This window comes from Rhinoderma darwinii, chromosome 9 (assembly GCF_050947455.1).
Source record: "Rhinoderma darwinii isolate aRhiDar2 chromosome 9, aRhiDar2.hap1, whole genome shotgun sequence".
NCBI classification, from domain to species: domain Eukaryota; kingdom Metazoa; phylum Chordata; class Amphibia; order Anura; family Rhinodermatidae; genus Rhinoderma; species Rhinoderma darwinii.
The window spans coordinates 7946609-7969916 of record NC_134695.1 but is presented as its reverse complement, the minus strand read 5'-3'; the positions used below and the strand labels follow the sequence as shown (position 1 = coordinate 7969916).

General features: G+C 40.9%; 1 protein-coding gene across 10 annotated transcripts in view; it reads right to left on the bottom strand.

The window, feature by feature from the left end:
- MARK2 (microtubule affinity regulating kinase 2) overlaps positions 1-23308 on the bottom strand; it is a 382575-nt gene that overhangs the window by 166586 nt on the left and 192681 nt on the right. For all 10 annotated transcript variants that reach the window (XM_075837219.1, XM_075837216.1, XM_075837215.1 and 7 more), the window contains 2 exons: positions 11207-11277; positions 1423-1479 (listed from right to left, as the gene is read on the bottom strand). In XM_075837219.1, the coding sequence (XP_075693334.1) occupies positions 1423-1479; positions 11207-11277 (128 nt within the window). The remainder of the gene's footprint in view (positions 1-1422; positions 1480-11206; positions 11278-23308) is intronic.

The window sequence follows — 23308 nt, the reverse complement described above, 5'->3', positions numbered from 1 at the left end:
GAGAAAATAGCATTACCCCAGTCCAATCCCTGCAGAATGTCCTTGATGCTAAATGGCTTCTTTGATGCCATTGACACCAGGCCAGCCTCCAAAAGCCTTCGCCTCACTGTGCGTGCAGATGAACTGACACCTGCCTGCTGCCATTCCTGAGCAAGCTCTGCACTGGTGTTGAACCGATCCTGTAGTTGAATCCTCTTTAGGAGGCGGTCCTGGCCATTGCTGGACTTTCTTGGGCGCCGTGGAGCCTTCTTCACAGCAATTGAACATCTCTCCTTAAAGTTCTTGAAGATCCAATAATTGGTTGATTTAGGGGCAATCTTACAATCAGCAATGTCCTTGCCTGTAAAGCCCTTTTAATGCAAAGCAATGATGACTACACGTGTTAACAGGAGACGACAATGATTTCAAGCACCATGTCCCTTTTAAAGCAACCACTCTGCTCTTATAATTCAAATCAGCATGACAGAGTGATATCAGCCGCCTTGTCCTCATTAATACTTTCTCCTGAACTAACGAGACTAAAATTTTGTTAGCAGGTAATTTTGTGGAGGGCTGAAATACAGTGGGAATAGGGTTTTTGTGACTAAGTTAATTTTCATGGCAAGGAATGACTTTGCAATTCATCTGATCACTCTTCATAACAAACTAGAGTTATTGCAAATTTCCACCTTAAAAACTGAAGCAGCAAATTTTGTGAAAACCAACATTTTTATCAGTCATAATACTTTTGGCTTTGCCAGGACTATATATTAGCATCAACGTAAGATGGATTCTTGTAATATGGAGCAGGAGGAGGGGAGGAGGTTAGAAGAAGCAGAGGTAAATCCCGTCACAGCTTTCTTCTCAGTCGCTGCTGCTGCTTCTGGCGCTGCGTGTATGTTAGCGAGAGATTTAGAGAAGCATGACACGGCTGCTTGTAAAGGGTTAATCTAGCAGAATAACTCTTTACAAGCAGCTGTCTCCTCAAGCTAAAATAGTAGAATTGATTTTCCCATTGTATTCTTTGGAAAAAATCAACAACACGGGGAAACAGGCAAATTGATTCGCTCAGTGAACCCTGGCCAGATCTGAGCGACTCTGCCATTCAAATGCTGTATAGCATCACTTTCCCCAACTCCTCCTCCGTCAGAGTTGGTATCTCCCAGAGGAGAAGAGAATCTCACCAGATTTTGACTTTATGCCGCTAGAATGAAAGAAGAACTTGTGTCCGGTAATCGTGATGGAAATCCTCTGTTATGCTAAAGTTATGTATTTGAAAACAAAAAGTCTTATTTCATCTACTATCACTTTTCTCAGAACCAATAGGTCCTCTTTAATGGTCACATCTGCCTCTATTCTCTACAGGCTGTTCTAGGGCAAAATCAAACAGCAAAGACATGTACAACTTGGGACAAACTTGTATAAAGTTAATAGATTTTTTACCTTTAAATCCCTGTGAACTATAAACTTCTGATGACAATACTGAACAGCAGACACAATCTAAAAGAAAATAAAACAAATATTAGAAATTGACCACAATACAAATCGCCATTATAACCAAAGCATTTCTAATTCACTTGGCTGCAATGTTTTGGAATAGATTTGAAGTGTATAAATACGGAGATTAACTCCTTAACGCCGAAGGACGGATATATCCGTCCTCAGCAGCTGCTAGTTCGCGCAGGAGGACGGATATATCCGTCCTGTGATGGCGCGGGTACTGTCACTGTACCCACGCGATCAGCGGCAGGAGCACGGCTGTTATACACAGCCTGGCTCCTGCTGCAACTGCCGGAATCGAAGCGCGCTCCGATTCCGGCAGTTTAACCCATTAAATGCCGCTGTCAATAGTGACAGCGGCATCTAATGTGTTTGACAGAGGGAGGGAGCTCCCTCTGTCACCCGATCGGCGCCCCCGCAAACAAATCGCGGGTCGCCGTCGGGTTTCCATGACAGCCGGGGGTCTAACAAAGACCCCCAGGTCTGTCTTCCGCAACTGCCTGTTAGGCGATGTCGGAGGCATGACCTAACAGGTTGCCTGTCAGTTTTACACTGACAGGCAATAATGCTTTGGTATACTAAGTATACCAAAGCATTATATATGCGATCGGCACATCGCATAGTGAAGTCCCCTGGTGGGACTTAAAAAAAAAAATGTCAATCAGTTAAATAAAGTTTGTAGAAAAAAAAAAAAATAATTACAGTCAAAATCAAATAAAACTTTTATTCAGTAAAAGTGTCAAAACAAATAACACATACACATATATGGTATCCCCGCGATCGTAACAACTTGACCAATAAAATGAACACATTAATTAAACCGCCGGATGAACGGCGTCCAAAAAAACCGCAAAAAACAACGGCAAAATTCTCTCTTTTCTCCCATTTCCCCCATAAAAAATAAAATAAAAGTTAATCTATAAGTCCTATGTACCCCAAAATAGTACTAATGAAAACTACACATTGGCCGCAAAAATCAAGCCCACATACGGCCACATCGACGGAAAAATAAAAAAATTACGGCTCTTGGAATGCGGCGATGCAAAATCAAGTAATTTTTTTCTAAAAGGGTTTTTATCGTGCAAACGTAGGAAAACATATAAAACCTTTACATATTTGGTATCCCCGTAATCGTGCCGACCCATAGAATAAAGTTAACATGTTATTTACGCTGCATAGTAAACGGCGTAAATTTATAACGTGAAAATTAATGCTGGAATAGCTGCTTATTTTCAATTCTCTCCTAAAATAAAGTTAATAAAAGTTAATCAATATATTGTAAGCATCTAAAAATGGTGCAATTACAAAATACAACTCGTCCCGCAAAAAACAAGCCCTTATACGGCTATGTCGACGGAATAAAAAAAAAGTTACGACTCTTGGAATGCGACCGTGAAAAAACAAAAAATAATGCTTGGTCATTAACGTGCAAAATGGCCCGGTCACTAAGGGGTTAAAAACTGTTGTACAGGTAAGACCAGTCTTCAATACTAATCAGTATTATATCAAAAAGCAAGGCAGCAATAAAGTTTTTTTATCTCTATGAGAACTCGAAACCGGTTATTGTTTTTAGATTCCCTAATTTGACACCATCATCAACAGGGAAGGAAAGGAAAATGTATATTCATGAAATACTTGATGCAGACAGATTACAAAATGTCATGCCCCCGGCATAATACCCATAATGGCAGGCAAGCTCACAAAACCAAGTTCTGAAACGCCATGTGAAAGGGCATAATTTACATCACAAGACAGCCCATGGACAAAAAGTTAACGCTGTTTGTGGAGAGAAAAATAAATATATCTTTGTGCCAAAATCAAAATCCATGCAACCTCAAACCAAAATCTAGTCAAAAGCCTTTCAAGGAGAGTGGAAGATGCTCTTGTAACAGGGGATGCTCGTGTATTCCTGGTGCCTTGGAAAAATACTTCATGCAAAAGGGACACCAACAACAAATTCACAATTTTGAAACAGGAAGTTCAACAAGCACATACAGATGCAATATTTGGGCAAGCACATACTTATGTACAGTACTTTCTTTCTGGCACTCACTCATCTGTGTTTGATTTAGTATATTCCAATAAAATATTCGTGGTGTTGTATATCCCCCACCTGGATAGAGATAAATAGGTTCTCCGTAGTATTGGAAGAAATAAAAATAGATCCGGAGTAATAAAATATAACTTTTACTGAACTTGTTAAAAATAGATAACAAAACTGTGTCAAAGAGTAAGGATATCGAATGCCAATACTGCATGCCAATTCGTATACAATGATTTATATCAAAATCAAACAAAATTACTGAAGACAGCAAAAAAATGTATCAGTCCGCCTTAAATAAGGTTTCTTCGTATTGTAATGTATAATAATCACTTTCATCAGGAGGTTTTATCCAATATCTTATCCTCTTGCAAGGACCACATGTATAGGTTGAAATAAAAAGACCTGGGGCAGTTGGGAGAAAATACTTACCATCTATCACTTCAGGAGAAGCCATATAACCATCCTCGGACACATTTACCAAAAGGACTACCAACTGAAAATAAGGGGTAGGAGGGCAACTGCCCCAGGTCTTTTTATTTCAACCTATACATGTGGTCCTTGCAAGAGGATAAGATATTGGATAAAACCTCCTGATGAAAGTGATTATTATACATTACAATACGAAGAAACCTTATTTAAGGCGGACTGATACATTTTTTTGCTGTCTTCAGTAATTTTGTTTGATTTTGATATAAATCATTGTATACGAATTGGCATGCAGTATTGGCATTCGATATCCTTAGGCCCTGTTCACACTGAGTTTTTTGACACGTTTTTTGACGCGGAAAACGCGTCGGAAAACGCGCCAAAAACGACCCAAAATGACTCCCATTGATTTCAATGGGAGACGGAGGCGTTTTTTTACCGCGAGTAAAAAAAACGCCTCGCGGCAAAAAGAAGGGACATGACCCTTCTTGATGCGGTTTCCGCGTCCAAAACCGCATTGAAAGCAATGGGGACACGTCAAAAAACACCTCAAACTAGTGAGGTGTTTTCTGACGAGTATATTGCCGAGTGTTTTGCAGGAGTCGTCTCCTGCTGCTAGTCCAGCCCAGCAAGGGGCTGTCATTTCCTGTCTGCTCGTGGAGCCAGAAAAACATCGTGGACAGAACTCAGGGATACAGAAAACCGAAGTCCTGCATCCAAATCGAATACAAGTAAGTGCAATTGCTCCTATGTTCCATACATGCTATACATGTATGGAGCTGTGCATTTTTTTTTTTAGATTTTTTTTTTTTATTTTTTTTTTAGATTTTTTTTTTAGATTTTTTTATTTTTTATTTTTTAATTTTGTTATGCAGTTGTTCATGTATGTCATCTCTTTTTTTTTTTTTTTTTTAACATTTCAGGAACAGAAATGACGACAGCAGAGGTGTACCACCGAGTGGACATTGATGTTGGGAAATTGATTCAAGAAGTAAGTATACTTTTTTTTTTTTAATGTGGGCCTGTTCACATCAGCGTGGTTTCCGCTGAGGGGTTCCGTCGGTGCTTTCAGTCAGGGGAACCCCTCAACGGAAAGGCAAGTGTGAAGTAAGTTCCGTTTGCATCACCATTCATTTCAATGGTGACAGATCCGTTGACAGAAGGATGTCAGGCTGGGTTCACACGACCATGTTACGTCCGTAATGTACGTAACGTATTTCAGCCGGAAGACCCGGACCGAAGACAGTGCAGGGAGCCGGGCTCCTAGCATCATAGTGATGTACGACGCTAGGAGTCCCTGCCTCGCTGCAGGACAACTGTCCCGTACTGTAATCATGATTACAGTACGGGACAGTAGTTCCACGCAGAGGCAGGGACTCCTAGTGTCGTACATCACTATGATGCTAGGAGCCCGGCTCCCTGCACTGTCTTCGGTCCGGGTCTTCCGGCCGAAATACGTTCCGTACATTATGGACGTAACATGGTTGTGTGAACCCAGCCTCATGCGTGTGAAAACCTCGGCAAAAACAGCCTGAAAAACCGCCTGGAAAACCGCCTCAAAAACCACGTCAAAAACCACGTCAAAAACCACGTCAAAAACCACATCAAACATGAAAACCTCCAGGGTCAGTTTTTACAGGAGGAATTTTCCTCCTGCAAAAAAACTCCGTGTGAACAGGGCCTTACTCTTTGACACAGTTTTGTTATCTATTTTTAACAAGTTCAGTAAAAGTTATATTTTATTACTCCGGATCTATTTTTATTTCTTTGATTTAGTATAGACAGTTATGTACATTTCATGATTTTAAAGCTGCCTATACTCTTCAGTTGAGAATGCAAGTTTATTTCAATGGGGTGAGGGAAATAAGTCGCTGAAACCCAAGATAAACCATCCTTCGTTCCTCCGACATGTGCAATCAGAGGAAAGTTGGGAGACACCCATACACATTAGATCGTTAGCTGTACCCGCCAAAATCAGCGGGTACGACCTTGTCTCAAGTAATCTATATTGGCACGTTTATTTATTTATTTTTTTAAAGTGTCAACAATCTTAACCTGTAAATGAACAAGTACTTTTTTTTAGTGATTCTGCACATGTGCTGGTTCAACAGCCCTAGTTTTTTTTTTGTTTTTTTCATTCTATTATATTATATATACACACACACACATATATATATATATATATATATATATATATATATATATATATATATATATATATATATATATATATACATACATACATACACATATTTATAGCTAGCTATACATAGTTAGATAGGTACTGCGCAGCTGGAAGCGGTCACCAGTGCTAATTGCACCGGGACAAAGTAAAGGTGGCTGCTATTGGTCGGTCAATTCTGACCAGCCAATCGCAGGCGTTTTTGTGCCCTGGAGTCACAGGGCACAGTTAAGACGGTGGTAATTGGTGCTGTCTAAGACAGCATCCGTCACCACCAAAGTCATTTAGGGAGGTGGCAGTCATGCCACCTCTAGGAGCGCTCCGATTGTTCGGTCATTATAGACCGACCAATCAGCACCAGCGGGTGTTAGGATTACAGACACCGCTCTGCACATTGCCGTTCTAGTTTGAGGCAGAGTGCAGAGCGGTAGAGAGACTCTCTGCTATGGCTTTTTTGGGATATGTAGTGCAATCTGCACTACTGTGTAAAAAAAATAAGAAAGTCCTTTTTGCAACTTGTGTCTGATCACCAGCAGTCTTTATTTTGTGATCACACAGATTTTTGGGCTCTTTCCCTGTCCTTGGGCCTGTCCTTGTCCCTGTCCCACCCCAGTCCCAATCCACGTACCCCCTTTCCCACCCCACCCCTGTCCCAATCCGCCCACCACCTTCCTGTCCGAGTCCTGTGCCCACTGAGCTCTAATCAGTGACCACCATCACTGATCAGCATCTGTGCTCAATTTTTGGCACAGGATTTTTTTTTTTCATTTACAGTCTCCCAGTGCGCGCCTTGTGGCCATCACATGTGACCGCCATCACTAATCAGCATCTGTGTTTTGTTTTTTTCAGCAGGTTCTTTTTTGGTAATTTTTTCCCCCCTTTTTTTAACCCAAACCAATAACCTGTGTGTGTCCTACGACCGCTGATCAGTGACCGCAATCACTGATTGACATCTGTGCTCAATTTTTGATCCAGGAATTTTGTATTTTTCTAATTTTTTTCAATGATTAATGTGCACCATCTACCAGTGTGCACCCTGCGGCTACTGACTGCCGATTACTTATCAGCATCTGTGGTAATTTGTTGATGCAGGTTTTTTTTTTTCGGTAGTGTGCGTCCTGCGCTACGTGCTGATTACTGACGCACATCACTGATCAGCATCTTTTCTAGCGCAGGTATTTTTTCTAAAGCAGTAAAAAAGAATAACTATAGTAGTTAGGTGTAGGTAAGTGGATGGGGTAGTATTCGCTAGCGTTAGAAACGTTAATTTAGTTTTAGCTATAGATAGATATCTAGCAATTTTTTTTTGCAGTTTTAGTATAAATTTACTGTAGTTCACAGTTCGACAATGGTTTTTTTTTTCAGTAATATATCGCGTCAGTCATTGATGGACGCTCAATTTTTTTCGGCCGTTCGTACAGTAAATTTTACATGACGTAGATTTACAGTTTGTCTCATTTTTTACGGTTTTATTTTAATTTGATTCTAATTTAGTCTTACTTTTTATATCCTATTTTAATTTATTCTTATCTTCTCATTTCTGTTCACTATACACGTGTAAAAACACTACACACACCCCCCGTGTAAAAATAAAAGTTGATTACACATGTTAAAACACCACACACCTCCTATAATAAGTCAAAATGTCTTAATCGTTCAGAAGGATGTATTCCGTCGAGGAGGCATACGCCAGCATTGCCTCTGACACCGATATGGCCAGTGAAGGAGATGAGGAATATGTCCCACTCCATTTTGTTTCCTCGTCCTCCAGTGATGAGGAACCCCCCCCGAAGGCGACCCAGGAGAGCAGCTGAGGCAACCCCAATGATTGATCACGTGTGGACACCACCCCCCCCCCCCCCCCCGAAAATTCGAAGCCGTAAATTCTGGATTTTATAGGCAGCTCAGGAATTCGGTTTCAGACTGCAGGCCGCACAGAAATTGACTTTTTCAAGGGCTTTTTCTCTGAGACGTCTGTTAATTTAATGGTAGCCCAAATGAACCTCTACGCCCAACAATTTTTAACCCAAAACCCCACTTCATCATGTGTTAGGTGGGCCCCTGTAGACGCAGCGGAGATTATGACATTTTGGGGTCTTTGGCTTCCTCACTAGCCCCATATGCAGCACGAGATTAAGCAATACTGTAGTGCGGATATTTTGTACAACACCCCAATTTACCGCATGGCCATGACCTGGACACGCTTTGAAGCGATTTTAAAATTCTTACATTATAATGCTCAGTGCCTGCCCCAGGATGACCCCACATTTGTCCGTCTATTTAAAATCAGGTCAGTCATTTAACATTTAAGCACCAAATTTTCACAAGTGTAGACTTCCGATAAATATATTTCCATAGACTAGTTCCTTGTTCATTTTAAGGGGAGGCTTAAATTCCGCAAATACTTGCCCAGTAAGAGGGTAAGATATGGAATTAAATTGTACAAACTGTGTGAGAGTACATCTGGGTATACACACAGGTTTAGGGTTTACGAAGGGAAGGACTATTATTTAACCCCAAGAATGCCCCCCTCCCCCGTCCTGGGAGTTAGTGGATAAATAGTTTATCATAGGTTATTTTCCCCTTTAGTCCTTGTGGAAATGAGAAAAGAAAATAGCTAAACCGACATTTTCTTTTAAAAAAATGTAGATTTTCATTTTCACAGCCTACTTCCAATAATTTCTGCATAAAGCCTGTGGGGTCAAAATGCTCACTATACCCCGAGATAATTTCCTCAAGGGGTGTACTTTTTTTCAAAATGGGGTCACTTTTGGGAGGTTTCCTCTGTTTTGGCTCCTTAGGTTCTTTGTACATGTGACATGGCCTCCCCAAACCATTCCTCTTAAAGTTGAGCTCCAAATGGCGCTCTTTCCCTTCTGAGCCCTGCCGTGCGTCCAAACAGCAGTTTATGACCACATGTGGGGTATTGTTTTACTCAGGAGAAATTGCTTTACAAATGCTGCGGTGCTTTTTTTCCTTTAATCCTTGTGGAAATGAGAAAAAATTAGCTAAACCTACATTTTCTTTGAAAAAATTTAGATTTTAAATTTCACGGCCTACATCCAAAAATTCCTGAAAAAAACCTGTGGGGTTCAAAATGCTCACTACACCCCTAGATAAATTCCTTGAGGGCTGTAATTTCCCAAATGAAGTAACTTTTGGGAGGTTTCCACTGTTTTGGCACCACGAGAGCCCTTCAAACCTGACATGGTGCCTAAAATATATTCCAATAAAAAGGAGGCCCCAAAATTCTCTAAGTGCTCCTTTGCTTCTGAAGCCTGTGCTTCAGTCCATAAACACACTAGGGCTACATGTGGGATATTTCCTAAAACTGTAGAACCTGGGCAATAAATATTAAGTTGTGTTCCTCTGGTAAACCTTTCTGCGTTACAAAAAAAATGGATTCAAAATGAATTTGTGCAAAACAAATTAAATTTCTACATTTCACCTCTATTTTGCTTTAATTCCTGTGAAACGACTAAAGGGTTAAGAAACTTTCTAAATGTGGTTTTGAATACTTTGAGGAGTGAAGTTTTTAAAATGGGGTGACTTATTGGGGGTTCTAACATAGAAGGCCTTTAAAGCCACTTCACAACTGAACTGGCCCCTGTAAAAATAGCCTTTTGAAATTTTCTTGAAAATGTGAGAAATTGCTGCTAAATTTCTAAGCCTTGTAACGTCCTAGAAAAATAAAAGAATGTTCAATAAACTATGCAAACAAGAAAGTAGACATATGGGGGATGTTAACTAGTAACTATTATGTGTGGTATAAGTGCCTGTCTTACAAGCAGACACATTTAAATTTAGAAAAACGCATATTTTTCACTAAATTTTGGTGTTTTTCTCAATTAAATACTGAATTTATCGACCAAATATTGCCACTAACTTAAAGTCCAATGTGTCACGAGAAAATCTCAGAAATCACTTGGATAGGTAAAAGCATTCCGAAGTTATTACCACATCAAGTGAAACATGTCAGATTTGAAAATGAGGCTCTGTCAGGAAGGTCAAACGTGGTCAAAGCGGGAAGGGGTTAAATTGCACAAAAAAAGTGCATATTCACACTAAGACTAAGCATTGAAATGGCTCTCCTATTGTGTTTGTCACTTTTATATAGAACGTGTATATTATTGTGCAACCAGGGTGGCTATGGCTTTTTACTTTGTTTGAATTTTTATTTTAGCGTTTACATTACTTTTTAGATTTTGTGTTTTGCCACTGAATGGGCAATCCACAGGAGCACAAGTTAGGCATTATTCACACGAGTGTGTTTGATTTGTGTCCTCCAAAAATGGACCGTTTCTCATCCATATGAATGCCTGCATTGCGTTCGTGTCTCATTAGTTTTTCTGCTCTGCTTTGTCATTCTGCATTTCGTTAGAAACGGATCCGTGAAAAATGAACAGCACAGGGATGTTGTCCGTGTGTGGTCCGTATCTGGCCAGCAAAACGGACTAGAATAGGACATGATGTGAGTTTCTTGCAGCAGAAATACGATCTGTGAACAACGGATGTGTGAATAGCCCTAATGAAATGCATGGGACAGTGTGCGGTCAGTTGTTAAAACAGATAGCACACTAATGAAAATATGTTTGTGTGAGTAAGGCCTTATAAAGGAAAACTGAAAAAGCTGAACTGGGTCTGCGGAGACCCAGCAGATCATCATGTTGGGGCACCCTGAGATCACGTGATTTGTTGCTGGGTATGGTGAAATAGAGAAGACAGAAATGGTAATACACCTAATAAACCACCTCTGCCTTTTTTCAGGGCCCCTCGCTGTATGACAGCTGGCAACGAACCTGCTGTCTCCGAAGCTTTAAACCTGTGTAGTACATATACAATGGCACGCATTTAAAGCCCAGGACACGCGCTGTACATCTACCATGCTTGGTCCTTATCAGGTTAACAGGATCCTTCTTTTTTAAAAGAAGAAGACTTAAAACTATGTAAATAACACAAACATTCCATTCAGAGCACCCATGCCTGCAATCGCATCATATACAAAAAGGTGTAAACACCCAAGAGGTCAGGTGGCATTTCAGCACTTTCCACAAAGTTAGACATTGCATACTCACCTGCCGAAACTTAGCCCTCGCCTCCTTCTCTTTCATTCTTCCATGTGCAACCAAGTAATCAAACACCTCCCCTAATGGATCAAGCAGAGCAATATGAATATATATTTTAAATGTAGATTTTAAAATATATGGACAAAAACAGCATATTAGCAAAGACTTACAACCAGTTAAATAACATTGATTTTGTGCAATAAGCAGTGTTTAGACAACTTGAGTATGACAGTACTTTAAGTTGTATTTTCTACCTACATGCCACATTTAAAAAGTAGAGTTGAGACCGTATAAAACTACATGCACATGTTGCGGAATTAGATACGGGAAATCCACATCAAAACCGCAGATCAACACAGGTAAAAGCCGCACGTATAGTTTTTAGGTGCATTTTCTTAATTTTTTTTTTTTTTAAACTCGTTTTATTGAAGAAATTTGGTACAGTATAGATTACTACAACAGTACAAACATCTATGCACATGTGACAATCATAGCATACAGTGTAAGTGCGCATAGTAAGAATAAGATACAATTCAAACTAGAAACATAAGAATGTATCTAGCAATTCAGAGGTAATAAAGGCAGTACAAATTACTTTACAATATATGTACATATTCATACGGTGGCTTCAACCTATGTATTTAACTAGAAGAGAGTCGAGCTCTCAAATATTCAGTGGAAAAATATTAAGTTATTGGCCATTGGCACCACGCACCCCTGATTTTTGTGAATTTCTTGGAACAGCCTCTGTTTTTATACACCACCTTCTCGAAAGGTATTGCAGTATTGACTAGTTTTTTTCAATTGATGGACTGAAGGAGATAGATGTCCCATCCACCTAATTGCTATTGTTTTCCTGGCCAAAAATAGCGATTCTCGTAGGAAAATGCGCATATGGTGTGGCCATGATGATTCATCCAGGATACCCAATAAGCATACCGGAGGAGTATGTGGTACTGGGATCGTAAGGACAATGGTCAATAAAGAGATTACTTCAGACCAGAAGGAGTGAATGTAGGAACACTCCCACGCCATGTGCCAGAAGTCGGCATGAGGTTTGTCAACGGTGACACCTATCGTGAGAAAGTTGTCCCATTTTGTGTATACGGACCGGGGATAAGTAACATTGGTGAATGTAATATAACGGTGTCATACGATTATTTACGGACGGTGATCCATGTATCGGGGATTCTAAGGATTCCTTACAGTCATCCGTAGGTAGTTACATAGTTAGTACGGTTGATAAAAGACATGTCCATCAAGTTCAACCAAGGGATGGGAGAAGGGAAGGTAAACATTTCTACACCATAGGAGCTAATATTATTTTGTTCTAGGAAATTATCTAAGCCTTTTTTAAAGCCATCTACTGTCCCTGCTGTGACCAGCTCCTGCGGTAGACTATTCCATAGATTCACAGTTCTCACAGTAAACAAGGCTTGAACCTTTTTTTCTCCAGGCGGAGGGAGTGCCGCTGTTTTTTGAGGGGGTTTTACATGGAATAGGATATCACCATATTTTTTGTATGTGCCATTAATATATTTATACAAGTTAAAGAGGCTCTGTCACCCCATTATAAGTGCCCTATCTCCTACATAATATGATTGGCACTGTAATGTGGATAACAAGTGTGTTTTATTTTGAAAAACTATTATTTTTGAGCAAGTTATGAGCAATTTTTGATTTATGCAAATTATTTTCTTAATGCCCAACTGGGCATTTTTTAACTTTTGACCAAGTGGGCATTGTACAGAGGAGTGTATGATGCTGACCAATCAGCGCCATACACTTCTCTCCATTCATGTACATTTGTATTCACTGCACAGCGTGATCTCGCGTGATCATGCTGTGCGGTCACATACACCAACATTAACTTTACTGAAGTGTCTGGAGACATTGCCTCCAGCCAGGATGCGATGTCTATTTGCACTCCCGACACTTCGGTAAAGTTTGTGTGGGACTTAATCACAGCACTGCGAGATCACACAGCACAGCTGTGCTGTCATTCACAGCGTGATCAAGCAGTGCTGTGATTAAGTCCCACACAAACCTTGCCGAAGTGTCGGGAGTGTGAATAGACATTGCGTCCTGGCAGGAGGTGATGTCTATTCACTCTCCAGACACTTCAGTAAAGTTAATGTGGGTGTATGTGACAGCACAGATCACGATGTGCAGTGAATACAAATGGACATGAATGGAGAGAAGCATACGACGCCGATTTGACCAAGTGGGCGTTGTAAAGGAGTGTATAACGCGGACCAAAGTTAAAAAACGCCCAGTTGGACATGAAGAAACTAATTAGCATAAATCAAAAATTGCTCATAACTTGCTCAAAAATGATCGTTTTTCAAAATAAAAAAAACACGGTTATTATCTACATTGCTTATAATGTGGTGACAGAGCCTCTTTAATCATGTCCCCACTTAGTTGTCTTTTTCCAAGGCTAAATAGGTTTAGTTCTTTTAATCTTTCCACATAACTTAGATTCTCCATGCCCCTTATTAGCTTCGTTGCTCTTCTTTGTATTTGTTCCCAACTCCAGGGCATCCTTTCTATGAACTAGAGCCCAGAACTGAACTGCATATTCTGGATGAGGCCTCACTAATGCTTTGTAAAGTGGTAATATTAGATCCCTGTCCCGCGAGTTCATGTCTCTTAATACACAATATCTTGCTGGCCTTTGAAGCAGCTGATAGACCAGGGATTTGTGATTTTCATTGTTCTTCCACTGCCAGTTGTGTGGATTCGAGTTTAGTTCCTAGGAGCTGGGTATATAAAGCTGAAATAAGACCACATGGACCCTGAGAAGTATAGATACCAATTAAAGGTTATTCTGAAATAGAGCACGTATTATTTGGAAATTGACTCTGGAGTGCGAGGCGCAACTGCAGATATCTATAAAACGACGTGCGGGGCAAATGAAAGGCTTCTTGCAACTGAGTAAAAGATCGAAGAGTGTCATTCACATATACATCACTCAACAACGTAACATTATGCGATATCCAAAAGGTAAAATCCTCCAGTTCGAAGAGGTGTGGAAACAATGAGTTATGCCACAACGGTATCATAGATGGCAATGTCAGGGATCATTACTATGTATATTGTTTGAAAAATATTATCCTTACATATATATATATATATATATATATATATATATATATTCAGTATATTACACAAAGAGATTGGATTCATGGAGCACAAAGAGCCTGCATAACACGCCTATGGAAGACACCGTCCCCTGGAATGCAAAGAGGAGTGTGCAGAAGAATGTACAGGAAAACTTACAACTGAGGAGCCAATGGGACTTAAGCAACTCCCACTTCTCTAGGGAGGGGCATGTGTCTCCTCTGTGTGTTTCTTTGTTTTGAATAAAGTTCAGTTCTCCTCTTTTCTGATGAAGGGAAAGTTGTGTACCAAACATTTCTGACTGGTTTACTTCTTTCCAGGCATGCTTTCAGCTTTCAATTTACAGAGGTGGTTATTCGGTGTGAAATGACAGGGAGAAAGGAGCTTCCCTGATATACGGACCTGACAGCAAAGCAGTATATTGAGTAACAGCCTTAGCGGCATGCTGCACCTGAGTTGCCAACTTGTGTAAAGGGAGCATGCGGCGTGGAAAGAGGTTTGGTTTTTAATGCCAGCCATAGCATATTGGTATCTAGATGGAAGGCTAGATAATATTCCACAGATCTAGATGGAAGGCTAGATAATATTCCACAGAGGATGATGTAAGGGTTTGCATCCAGGATCGTAAGTAGCGAAATTGCCCTGCCAGAAAATACAGCTGAAAGCTTGGAAGGGCCATTCCCCCCTTGAGTTTAGATATCGGCAAAGTGGCTATGCTAAGTTTGTGTCTAGAATTTCCCCCATATAAAAGAGGTAAGAGCCGATTGTAGCTTAGTGTAGAAAGATTTAGGAATGGGTCCAGCAGCATGTTCCAATAGGTACAAGCCCTTAGGGAGCAAGATCATCTTAACTAAGTTAATGCGGCCAAGCAGCAGCAAAGGGAGAGTACCCCACACCTTGCATTTAGAGTCAACATATTTGAGAAAAGGGATAGATATTTTTCCCGTGGGACGGAGTAGCTATTTTAGTAATGATGACGCCCAGATACTTGAATTCCGTGACTACTGGCAGATGATGGTACACATCCGGCATCCCATAATGGCATGAGAGCTGATTTTCTCCAATTAATTTGGAGGCCTGAGAGTGAGCCAAAATCATCCAGTATATGTACAGCCCTTGGTAATGATACGTCAGGATTTGCCATAAATGGTACTAGGTCATCTGCATATAATCCCACTCGGTCTTCCCTGCTTCCCAATGATATAGCTCGACATATGGGGTCTTGTCTGATACTAAGGGCCAAAGGTTTGATTGCTATAACAAATAAAAGGGGTGATGACGGACACCCCTAACGAGTGCCCCTGCCCATGGCAAAGAAGCTTGAGCATTGACCATTCAATAGAATATTAGCTCTAGGCTTCTTATACAGTATAGACACCCATTGAATAAACCTAGGACCAAGGCCAAAGCGATTCAATATCTCCAACAGGTATGGCTATTCCACTGAGTCAAAGGCCTTGGCAGCATCAAGCGAAGCCTAAACCCATCTCTCCCCCATAGCTACACCCACCTGAGAAACCACTTTGACTCTTCGTATATTATCCGTGGTACTCTTGCCCGGCCTAAATCCAGACTGATCTGGATTGATGATATTGAGAATAACTTAATTTAGGCGATTAACTAGAATTTGTGAGAATGTTATAGTCTACATTCAGTAATGATAAGGGCCAGTAAGACACACATTCCATGGGATCTTTGTCTGGCTTCAAGGGTACCACAACAGTGGCATCATTAAAGAATCTGGGAGTGTATTAGTGTCTAGGACATGCCGAAACATCTTGAGGAGAGGTGGGCCAAAATTCTTGCAGTATTTGGAGTATCTCTAAAGGAACGCTGTTCGGTCCTGGCGACCTTCCCTTAGCGATATCAGAAATTGCTTTCTACCTCCACCAAAGTGAGATCCGCTTCCAGCAGTTGTCTGTCCTCTATTGTTAGATGTGGGAAATTATTATTAGAGATAAGATGTCATAACGGCCTGACTACTAGTGAATTGAGTCGAATATAAACGTTGGTAGAATTATTTGAATCTGTTTAAAATTTGAGTATTTTCGACAAGGATGTCCCTCTGATCAGATGCTATCTTAAGGATAGAAGGTGATATTTTGGTGGACAATGTGAGCCAAAAGTTTACTCGATTGGTTACCCAACTCAAAGTTAGATTGCTTAGTAAAAAATTGTTTTCTCTGGGCCTGATCATGCAAGTGTGTAAAGTACTGGCTTGCCGCCTGCAGCCATGCTTGTTTGCTGGACAGCGTAGGATGTGCAACGAATTCTCTTTCCTTATCTGTATAATCTCTAGCCAAGCCCTCCTCATGTCTAGCAGATTCCCTCTATATGATTGATATTGTGGACCTGAGGCACCCTCGCAAATACGCTTTCAGTGTTTCCCAAAGCAAAGCAGGAGTGGTGTTATCCAAGTGAAGGTCAAGGAAAATATTAAGTTGGTCAGGTATCCTGTCCTGCTCTCCGATAAGCTTGATCCAGAAAGGGTGAACCCTCCAGCTGGATATTGATCCACTGCTAGATAGTTTCAGGTCTATACACAATGGTGAATGATCTGATAATCCTCCCACATCATAATGTAATTCTATGACCGCTGTGGAGACCGAGGCCGTACCAAAAGGCATAATCTATGTGGGACAGGGAATCACTGCCAGCTGAATGACAGGAGTACACTATCGTTACTGTATCTGTGTCTCCAAAGGTCTAACCAACCCACATCATCGAGAAATTTTTGCAGAGTTGTTAAGTCTGAGGCAGTATCCCTAGGAGCAGGGTTGACCTGCATTCTATCTAACATGGGGTCCAGAATCATATTATTGCAGTCACCTATACATATAACCCTCGCCTCAAGGTATTGAACCGCAAAGAGGGCAGCCTGGTGGAGGAGGGAAATACCAGCAGTTGGATGATCACATATGGAACACAGTTGATGAAGTCATGGGCAAATACATATCTGCCCTCAGGATCTACTTGAACTATTGTAGTTTCCCATCTCATGTTTCTATGGACCAGTAGCGACACCCCTCTAGAACAAGAGGAATGAGTAGAGTGGCTAGACCACTGTATCCACAGTTTAGACATATATAGTAGTATCAGTGGTCAAATGAGTCTCTTGCAGACACAATATCTGTGGTGCAAGTCTCCTCACATAGAGCAATTCTTTTCCTTGGGCTACCCAGACCAGTAACATTCCAGCTCAGTATTTTTAAATTAACCATGCGGATAAAAGTTAATGAGACTAACAGGGGAAGATAACCGGCACAACATCTCCCCCAGGTCAGCCCCCCGCCCCTGTAATGTAGTGCATCGGTCCAAGGACAATTTCCACAATCGTGACACTATACAGCCTGTAAAGGGAGAAAGTAGATCGTACACATGTGCAATAACGATAAGAAACAGAAAAACTTTAGAACAAAAAACAAGCATATAATTGTTAAAACAAGTCGTGGTCAATTATAGGGGTGTTTGTGTTGCAAAAGGAAAAAAAAAGGAAGTGCAAAACAAACCTATCACAGCTTCCTCGTGACTAAGGTAAATAAGTATGATATTATATTATAATGCCTAACTGGTGTGAGGCATTGGCAACACCCTACTACAAAACAACATAAAAAATAGGACTCTCACCATCCACCACTCGAATGCGGGCCGGATAAGTCATGGAATATAGGACGTTTGCTTCTCTCAAAGGACAATGGAAGGCAACAAAAGTAGCTCTTCTTTTGGAGCTCAGAGGAGAAATCAGGAAACAAGGATATATTGGCACTCTATGGGATATCGTTTTTCCTTCTGGCAAGCTAGAGAAGATAATCTCGATCCTTCCAGTTGAGCATTCTAGCAAGCAGTGGTCTAGGGGGTGCCACAGGTGCAGGCAGGGACTCTGTGTGCCCTCTCAATTGCGAAGGCTGTAGAGAACGTTGCTTCCGGGAACATATCTTGAAACCAGCGTTCCAGGAATTCAGCTGGATTGGCACCCTCCGCCCTCTCTGGGAATCCCAAGATTCTCACATTATTGCGACGAAGCCTATTCTCAAGGTAGTCACACTTTTGATGCCATAAATCCACTTTACGTTCAAGTGATGTGACCCTCTCAGGGAAGGGGGCAACTGTATCTACCAGCGTGGAGATGCAGGTCTCAGCTTCCTCGACTCTGCACCGAACATTATATAGGTCTTGATGGAGCAAGCCCAAGTTAACTTTAAACTTATCAATTATCCCCATGAGAGTAGTATTGCTGGACGTAATGGCACTTAATTGTTCAGAAACCTGTCACAGAGTGGGTTCAGATTCTTTAGTGGCACCTATGGGTAAAACTTCCAGCCCCTTTATTATTAGTCTCTAGTGAAGCCTTTAAGCTTAGCAGCCGTAGTTGCCAAAGGCGGTTTAGTCATGGTTTGTCGGGTATTTGCTTTTAGTCGTCTGAACTGGTATGTAGAAATCTTGGTGGTTATGAAGTTTCAAGGATTTTGAAGTCACGAGAGCTGCTTAGCTAGTTTCAACAGATCCAAAGAATCATACTGGTGGGGTGTAGATGGTAGCACCTTTCGGCCGTTGTTGAAGAATCATTACAATCCGCTATGGGAGAGATCTATGAGATATGGAAGTAGCTGTTCAGTGACGTTAATTTGAAGCAAGTTCAGTATCCGTGCACTGTATCACTTGAGTTACATAGGACCTTAATTGCACAATCCTGAGCAGGGATCTTCACAAATGATAGACCGTATGCAGTCCTAAGGCTCAATCCAGTAGGATCAGTCACAATACAAGCAGTCCTCATTCTCCTAGAAAAGTATATTGAGGTATAGTAACTCCAGGGAGTTCTCCAGCAATCTAGGCCGTGGTTGCAGCTTAGGCCAAAGTTCCAATATTACTGCATTGGCAATTAACAGATGCCCTTGTAGTCCAAGATGCCTCTAAGCCCTGTCGCTATGTGTGGGGGTCTCAATGGCCAATTGGAAGGCGTCGGAAGGCTCCAGATCCGGCAGATGCTGAAAATTTAGGTTGTGGCTTCAGGTCGAGGACTAGGCCGCAACTCTAAAATGTCCAGCAGCAGCTGCTAAATGTTATGGGCGCTTGCAAGGACGTCCCAGGGCCTCTGTTGCTAGAAATAGTGTTCCCAACGTATGACAGGATGGTTCCGGAAGGCTCAGATTCCGGCAGCTGCCGAATAGTTAGGACGCAGTGGCCAATGAACTCACATCTGGCCAATATGAATATCCCCCAGTTCAGGATGGTCCACTGATGTCCCCTATGTACATGTGGAGGGGATTGGGAGGGTGTAGCGGTGTAGATGTAGCCGAATTCTCCTGTCCCAGCGGAGCTCTACAAAAATGTGGCCGCTCAGGAAGATGCGTAGGCCACGCCCCCTCTTTTCTTTTTTTACATTTTGATACAGATTTTGTTGCTTTTTTTTTCTAAATCTTGTCAAATACAATTCTGAGATGAAAACGCAAGATAAATTAACATGCTGCAAATCACGGTCAATTTACGTACGGAAACATTCTGCGGTGTAGAGGATTACTTGAAACTTCATTTACTTTGGTGGTACCTTATTACGCTACGAGTTTGTCGCAGGAAAATCTGTGCAGCATATCCGAACGTAATATGCATGTGGGTTTAATATCATATTTTGCAAAAACCAGACATTCTTGGCTAAAAAAAATACAAATTGGCATATATAACCCCAGACCTAAGAGGCAATTCCTGAAGAAAAAAAAAAATCAAAGGCTAACAGTTTCCCCTGTATAAGCACTGTGAAAGTACCTAGAAGCTGTAAAAGTAATTAAGCGTTAAATAACAAATCAGAGGTATTGTTCATCATGTATAGAGTTTACTTTTCAAAGAAAAATAAACCTAAAGTCTATTAGAAATGTATTGATTTTTCTATGCCAGCTTACTGGTGTAAAAAAGTTGCAAATTTATCAAAAGTCGCAACTTGTGTTTTGTTGCATCTCTGCCGCTCACATCACTTTTCTGAAAAGAGGGGGAGGCTTAGTGAAAAGGGGTCTACCAGTCAGACCTGTTTACTATAACTTACTCCAGAACTGACAACTTATAGTGTAAACCTACGCCCACTAGTAGTGGAATGCGCCTCTTATTTTCATTTTAGATGTATTGGAGCAACACAAAAAAAATAAATAAATTGTTTTCAATGTTGTGTATAGCTTTTAAAGATCATGTTTAAATACAGTACAAAGTCATAAGTGTACCGTACTCTGGCAGCAGTAGATGTTCGTGATAGAGCTTTGTAGCATAGTATATTTTAAAAAAACAAGTAAATCCAAAAGGGATATTAATATAAAACACTCAGCTGGTGTTCACTAATCCTTTCTTAATTAAAAACTAGATCCAACCGCTAACCTATTTGAACGAAAGTGGGAATAGTAAGTACAGGTTAGAGAGACAATCCAGTATGAGCTAATCTACAAGGCAGTGACAATCTCTATACTATACCATGTGAGTTCCCTTGGTGCTATTGATTTGAAGATTATCTAAAAAAAAATAATCGACTTTGACTGCCAACATACAAAAGGATGGGTAAGGTTGGGCTCGTCCCCTGACTAAAAAAAAGGTCCAATTGTAGTTAGTCTTTATGCGAACACTTTTATAGGCTCTTAAAAAAGGACAATCTTTAAAATACATGAAAAAAGCATAATATATAAAAAATTTCCCCTACAGAGAAGTCTGCCAGACTCTCAGCAAGCTGCGGAAACCAGAAGTTTATCTGAAATTTTGCAGACAAAGGAGGGAGCCATTTTCTCCCTGAAATCAAAACATCAAGAAAAAGAGCCCGGGGCGGTTTGCTCATTACCTATTCCAGGTGTAATTCTTGCCTTGAAACTGCACCGTTACTTGCTTCAGGTCCTTCATAACTGCCCAGCTAAGACAAGACCTAGACCCTTTTTGAAGTGAGCGACTTAATTGCTGTCCATAGGAATGCATAAGGGCTTATTCAGACGCGCATTGTTAAAACTCATCGAAGTTTCGTCAGTGAGAAACGGACGATTTTGCATCAGTGTTTTCTGCAATTGCTTTCAGTTTGTCCGTTTGTTTTCTTCCAGGTGGCATCATTGTGCCATCCAATTTTCACGTGTGTTAAAAAAAATAATCAGATTGTCCCCACCGAAAACTCCCCCAGGATGGTCACATGATCGCAGAAACACCGTTTTCAATTACATAAACCAAAGAGAGAATTGAGATTTTTTTTTGGGGGTTCTGACCATGTCTTATATTCAGGATGACACTGCTCTGGCTCTATTTCCTGGTTTCACTGCTCAAGTGTCTCCACTGGAGAATAAATGCAATAAGCATGGTGTATATTTTAAAAAAGTTAAAAAAATTATTTTTAATAAAAAAAGTATACAGAAAATTGCACCAAACACATGGATAGACATTTTTATTAAAATAAAAAATAATAATCATACCTGTGTTTGGTGCAACTGTCTCTATACTTATTAAATTATTAATAATTATTTTTTACTTTGAGATACAGCTGCTTTGTATCCTGTATACAGAGCAGCTGTATCTAGTGCTGAAATCTGTATCAGTAAGGTATAATGGGTTCAGTGTCAGTCGAGACATGCAGGATAGAGCGGTTACCGATCACTTCTAAGTTCATAACTTAGATGTGTTTGATAACAGGTGGATCCTGCGTGTCAGAGACACGTAGGACCCGCTGACACGGAACACCTCAGTTCCGGATTCAGGTCTCAGCGCACGATAAAGCTTTTCTGTATACAGGATACAAAGTATCAAAAAATTATTTAGAAAGTTGCATTAAACACGGATATACATTTTTTATTAAAAAAAATAAAATAATAATAATAATAATTTCAAAAAGGTGTACAAAGCCTTTAACTTTATGTTTTGCACTCTAACCTAAACATGACATATGGAGTAACTGTAATAAAAAGGGAACCGGTCTAGGTTTGGAGCCTCTAAACCACCAGAATGTCGTAATACAGCTGCGTTCGTGTTCCAAACCTGCCCACGTCTAGAATGGACCGTTCGGGGATGGTTAGTAAGATGAATTACAAAAAAAAACTAGAAGTCTGGCGGCATCAGGTGAATTGCGCATGTGAAGGTGAGGAGAGTTGACCTTGTTTCACGCCGCATGTGCAGTGTACTGTCCTCTGCTTTATGTGTGCATGCGCCCGATGCAGCTCCCGGGCTCTTCTCTGTAACTTGTCATTTACTTTACTAACTATTCCCAAAACTAACATTTTGATGTGGCCAGGTTTGGAACATGAACCCCAGCTGCATAACGGAATACCAGTGGTTTAGTGGCTCCAAACCTTTTGACAACGTTAAGGTTTAACGCTTGCCCACTGGTTATTTGAACTAAAGAATAAATTATACAAAATGTTCATAAATACACAATAAATCAAGTCAGATATATGTATTGTATAAGTAAAACATGTTGGTGAGAAACTGTTGGATGATGCAATTTTCTGTGGAATCTGATGTACACGGACACTGGCAGCTCCAGCCGGCCATTTTCTACCAGGGAAAAGAAGATTCAAGTGGCCATGTTAAAGAAGCACTCCAGCAATTATTTTATTTGCCTATATAGTGCAGCATAGGCTATTATTAACCCCTTAATGACCGCCGATTAGCCTTTTCACGGCGGTCATTAATGGGCTTTATTCTACAGTGCCGCTATTCCACGGCGCTGCTGTAGAATAAAGTAAACAGAGCAGGGAGCCGTCAAATCTCCCTGCTCTCAGCTGCCAGAGGTAGCGGAGGGCTGGGGGCGTCCCTGCTCTGCCGGGTGAGATCGATATTAGTATCGATCTCACCCGTTTAACCCTTCAGATGCGGTGCACAATAGCGTGCACCGCATCTGAATGGTTTTGGAGAGAGGGAGGGAGCTCCCTCTCATCCCACAGACACTCGGCGATAAAATCGCTGAGTGTCTGTGTCTTCTATGGCAGCCTGAGGTCTAATAAAGGCCCCCAGGTCTGCCTGTAGCGAATGCCTGCTAGATCA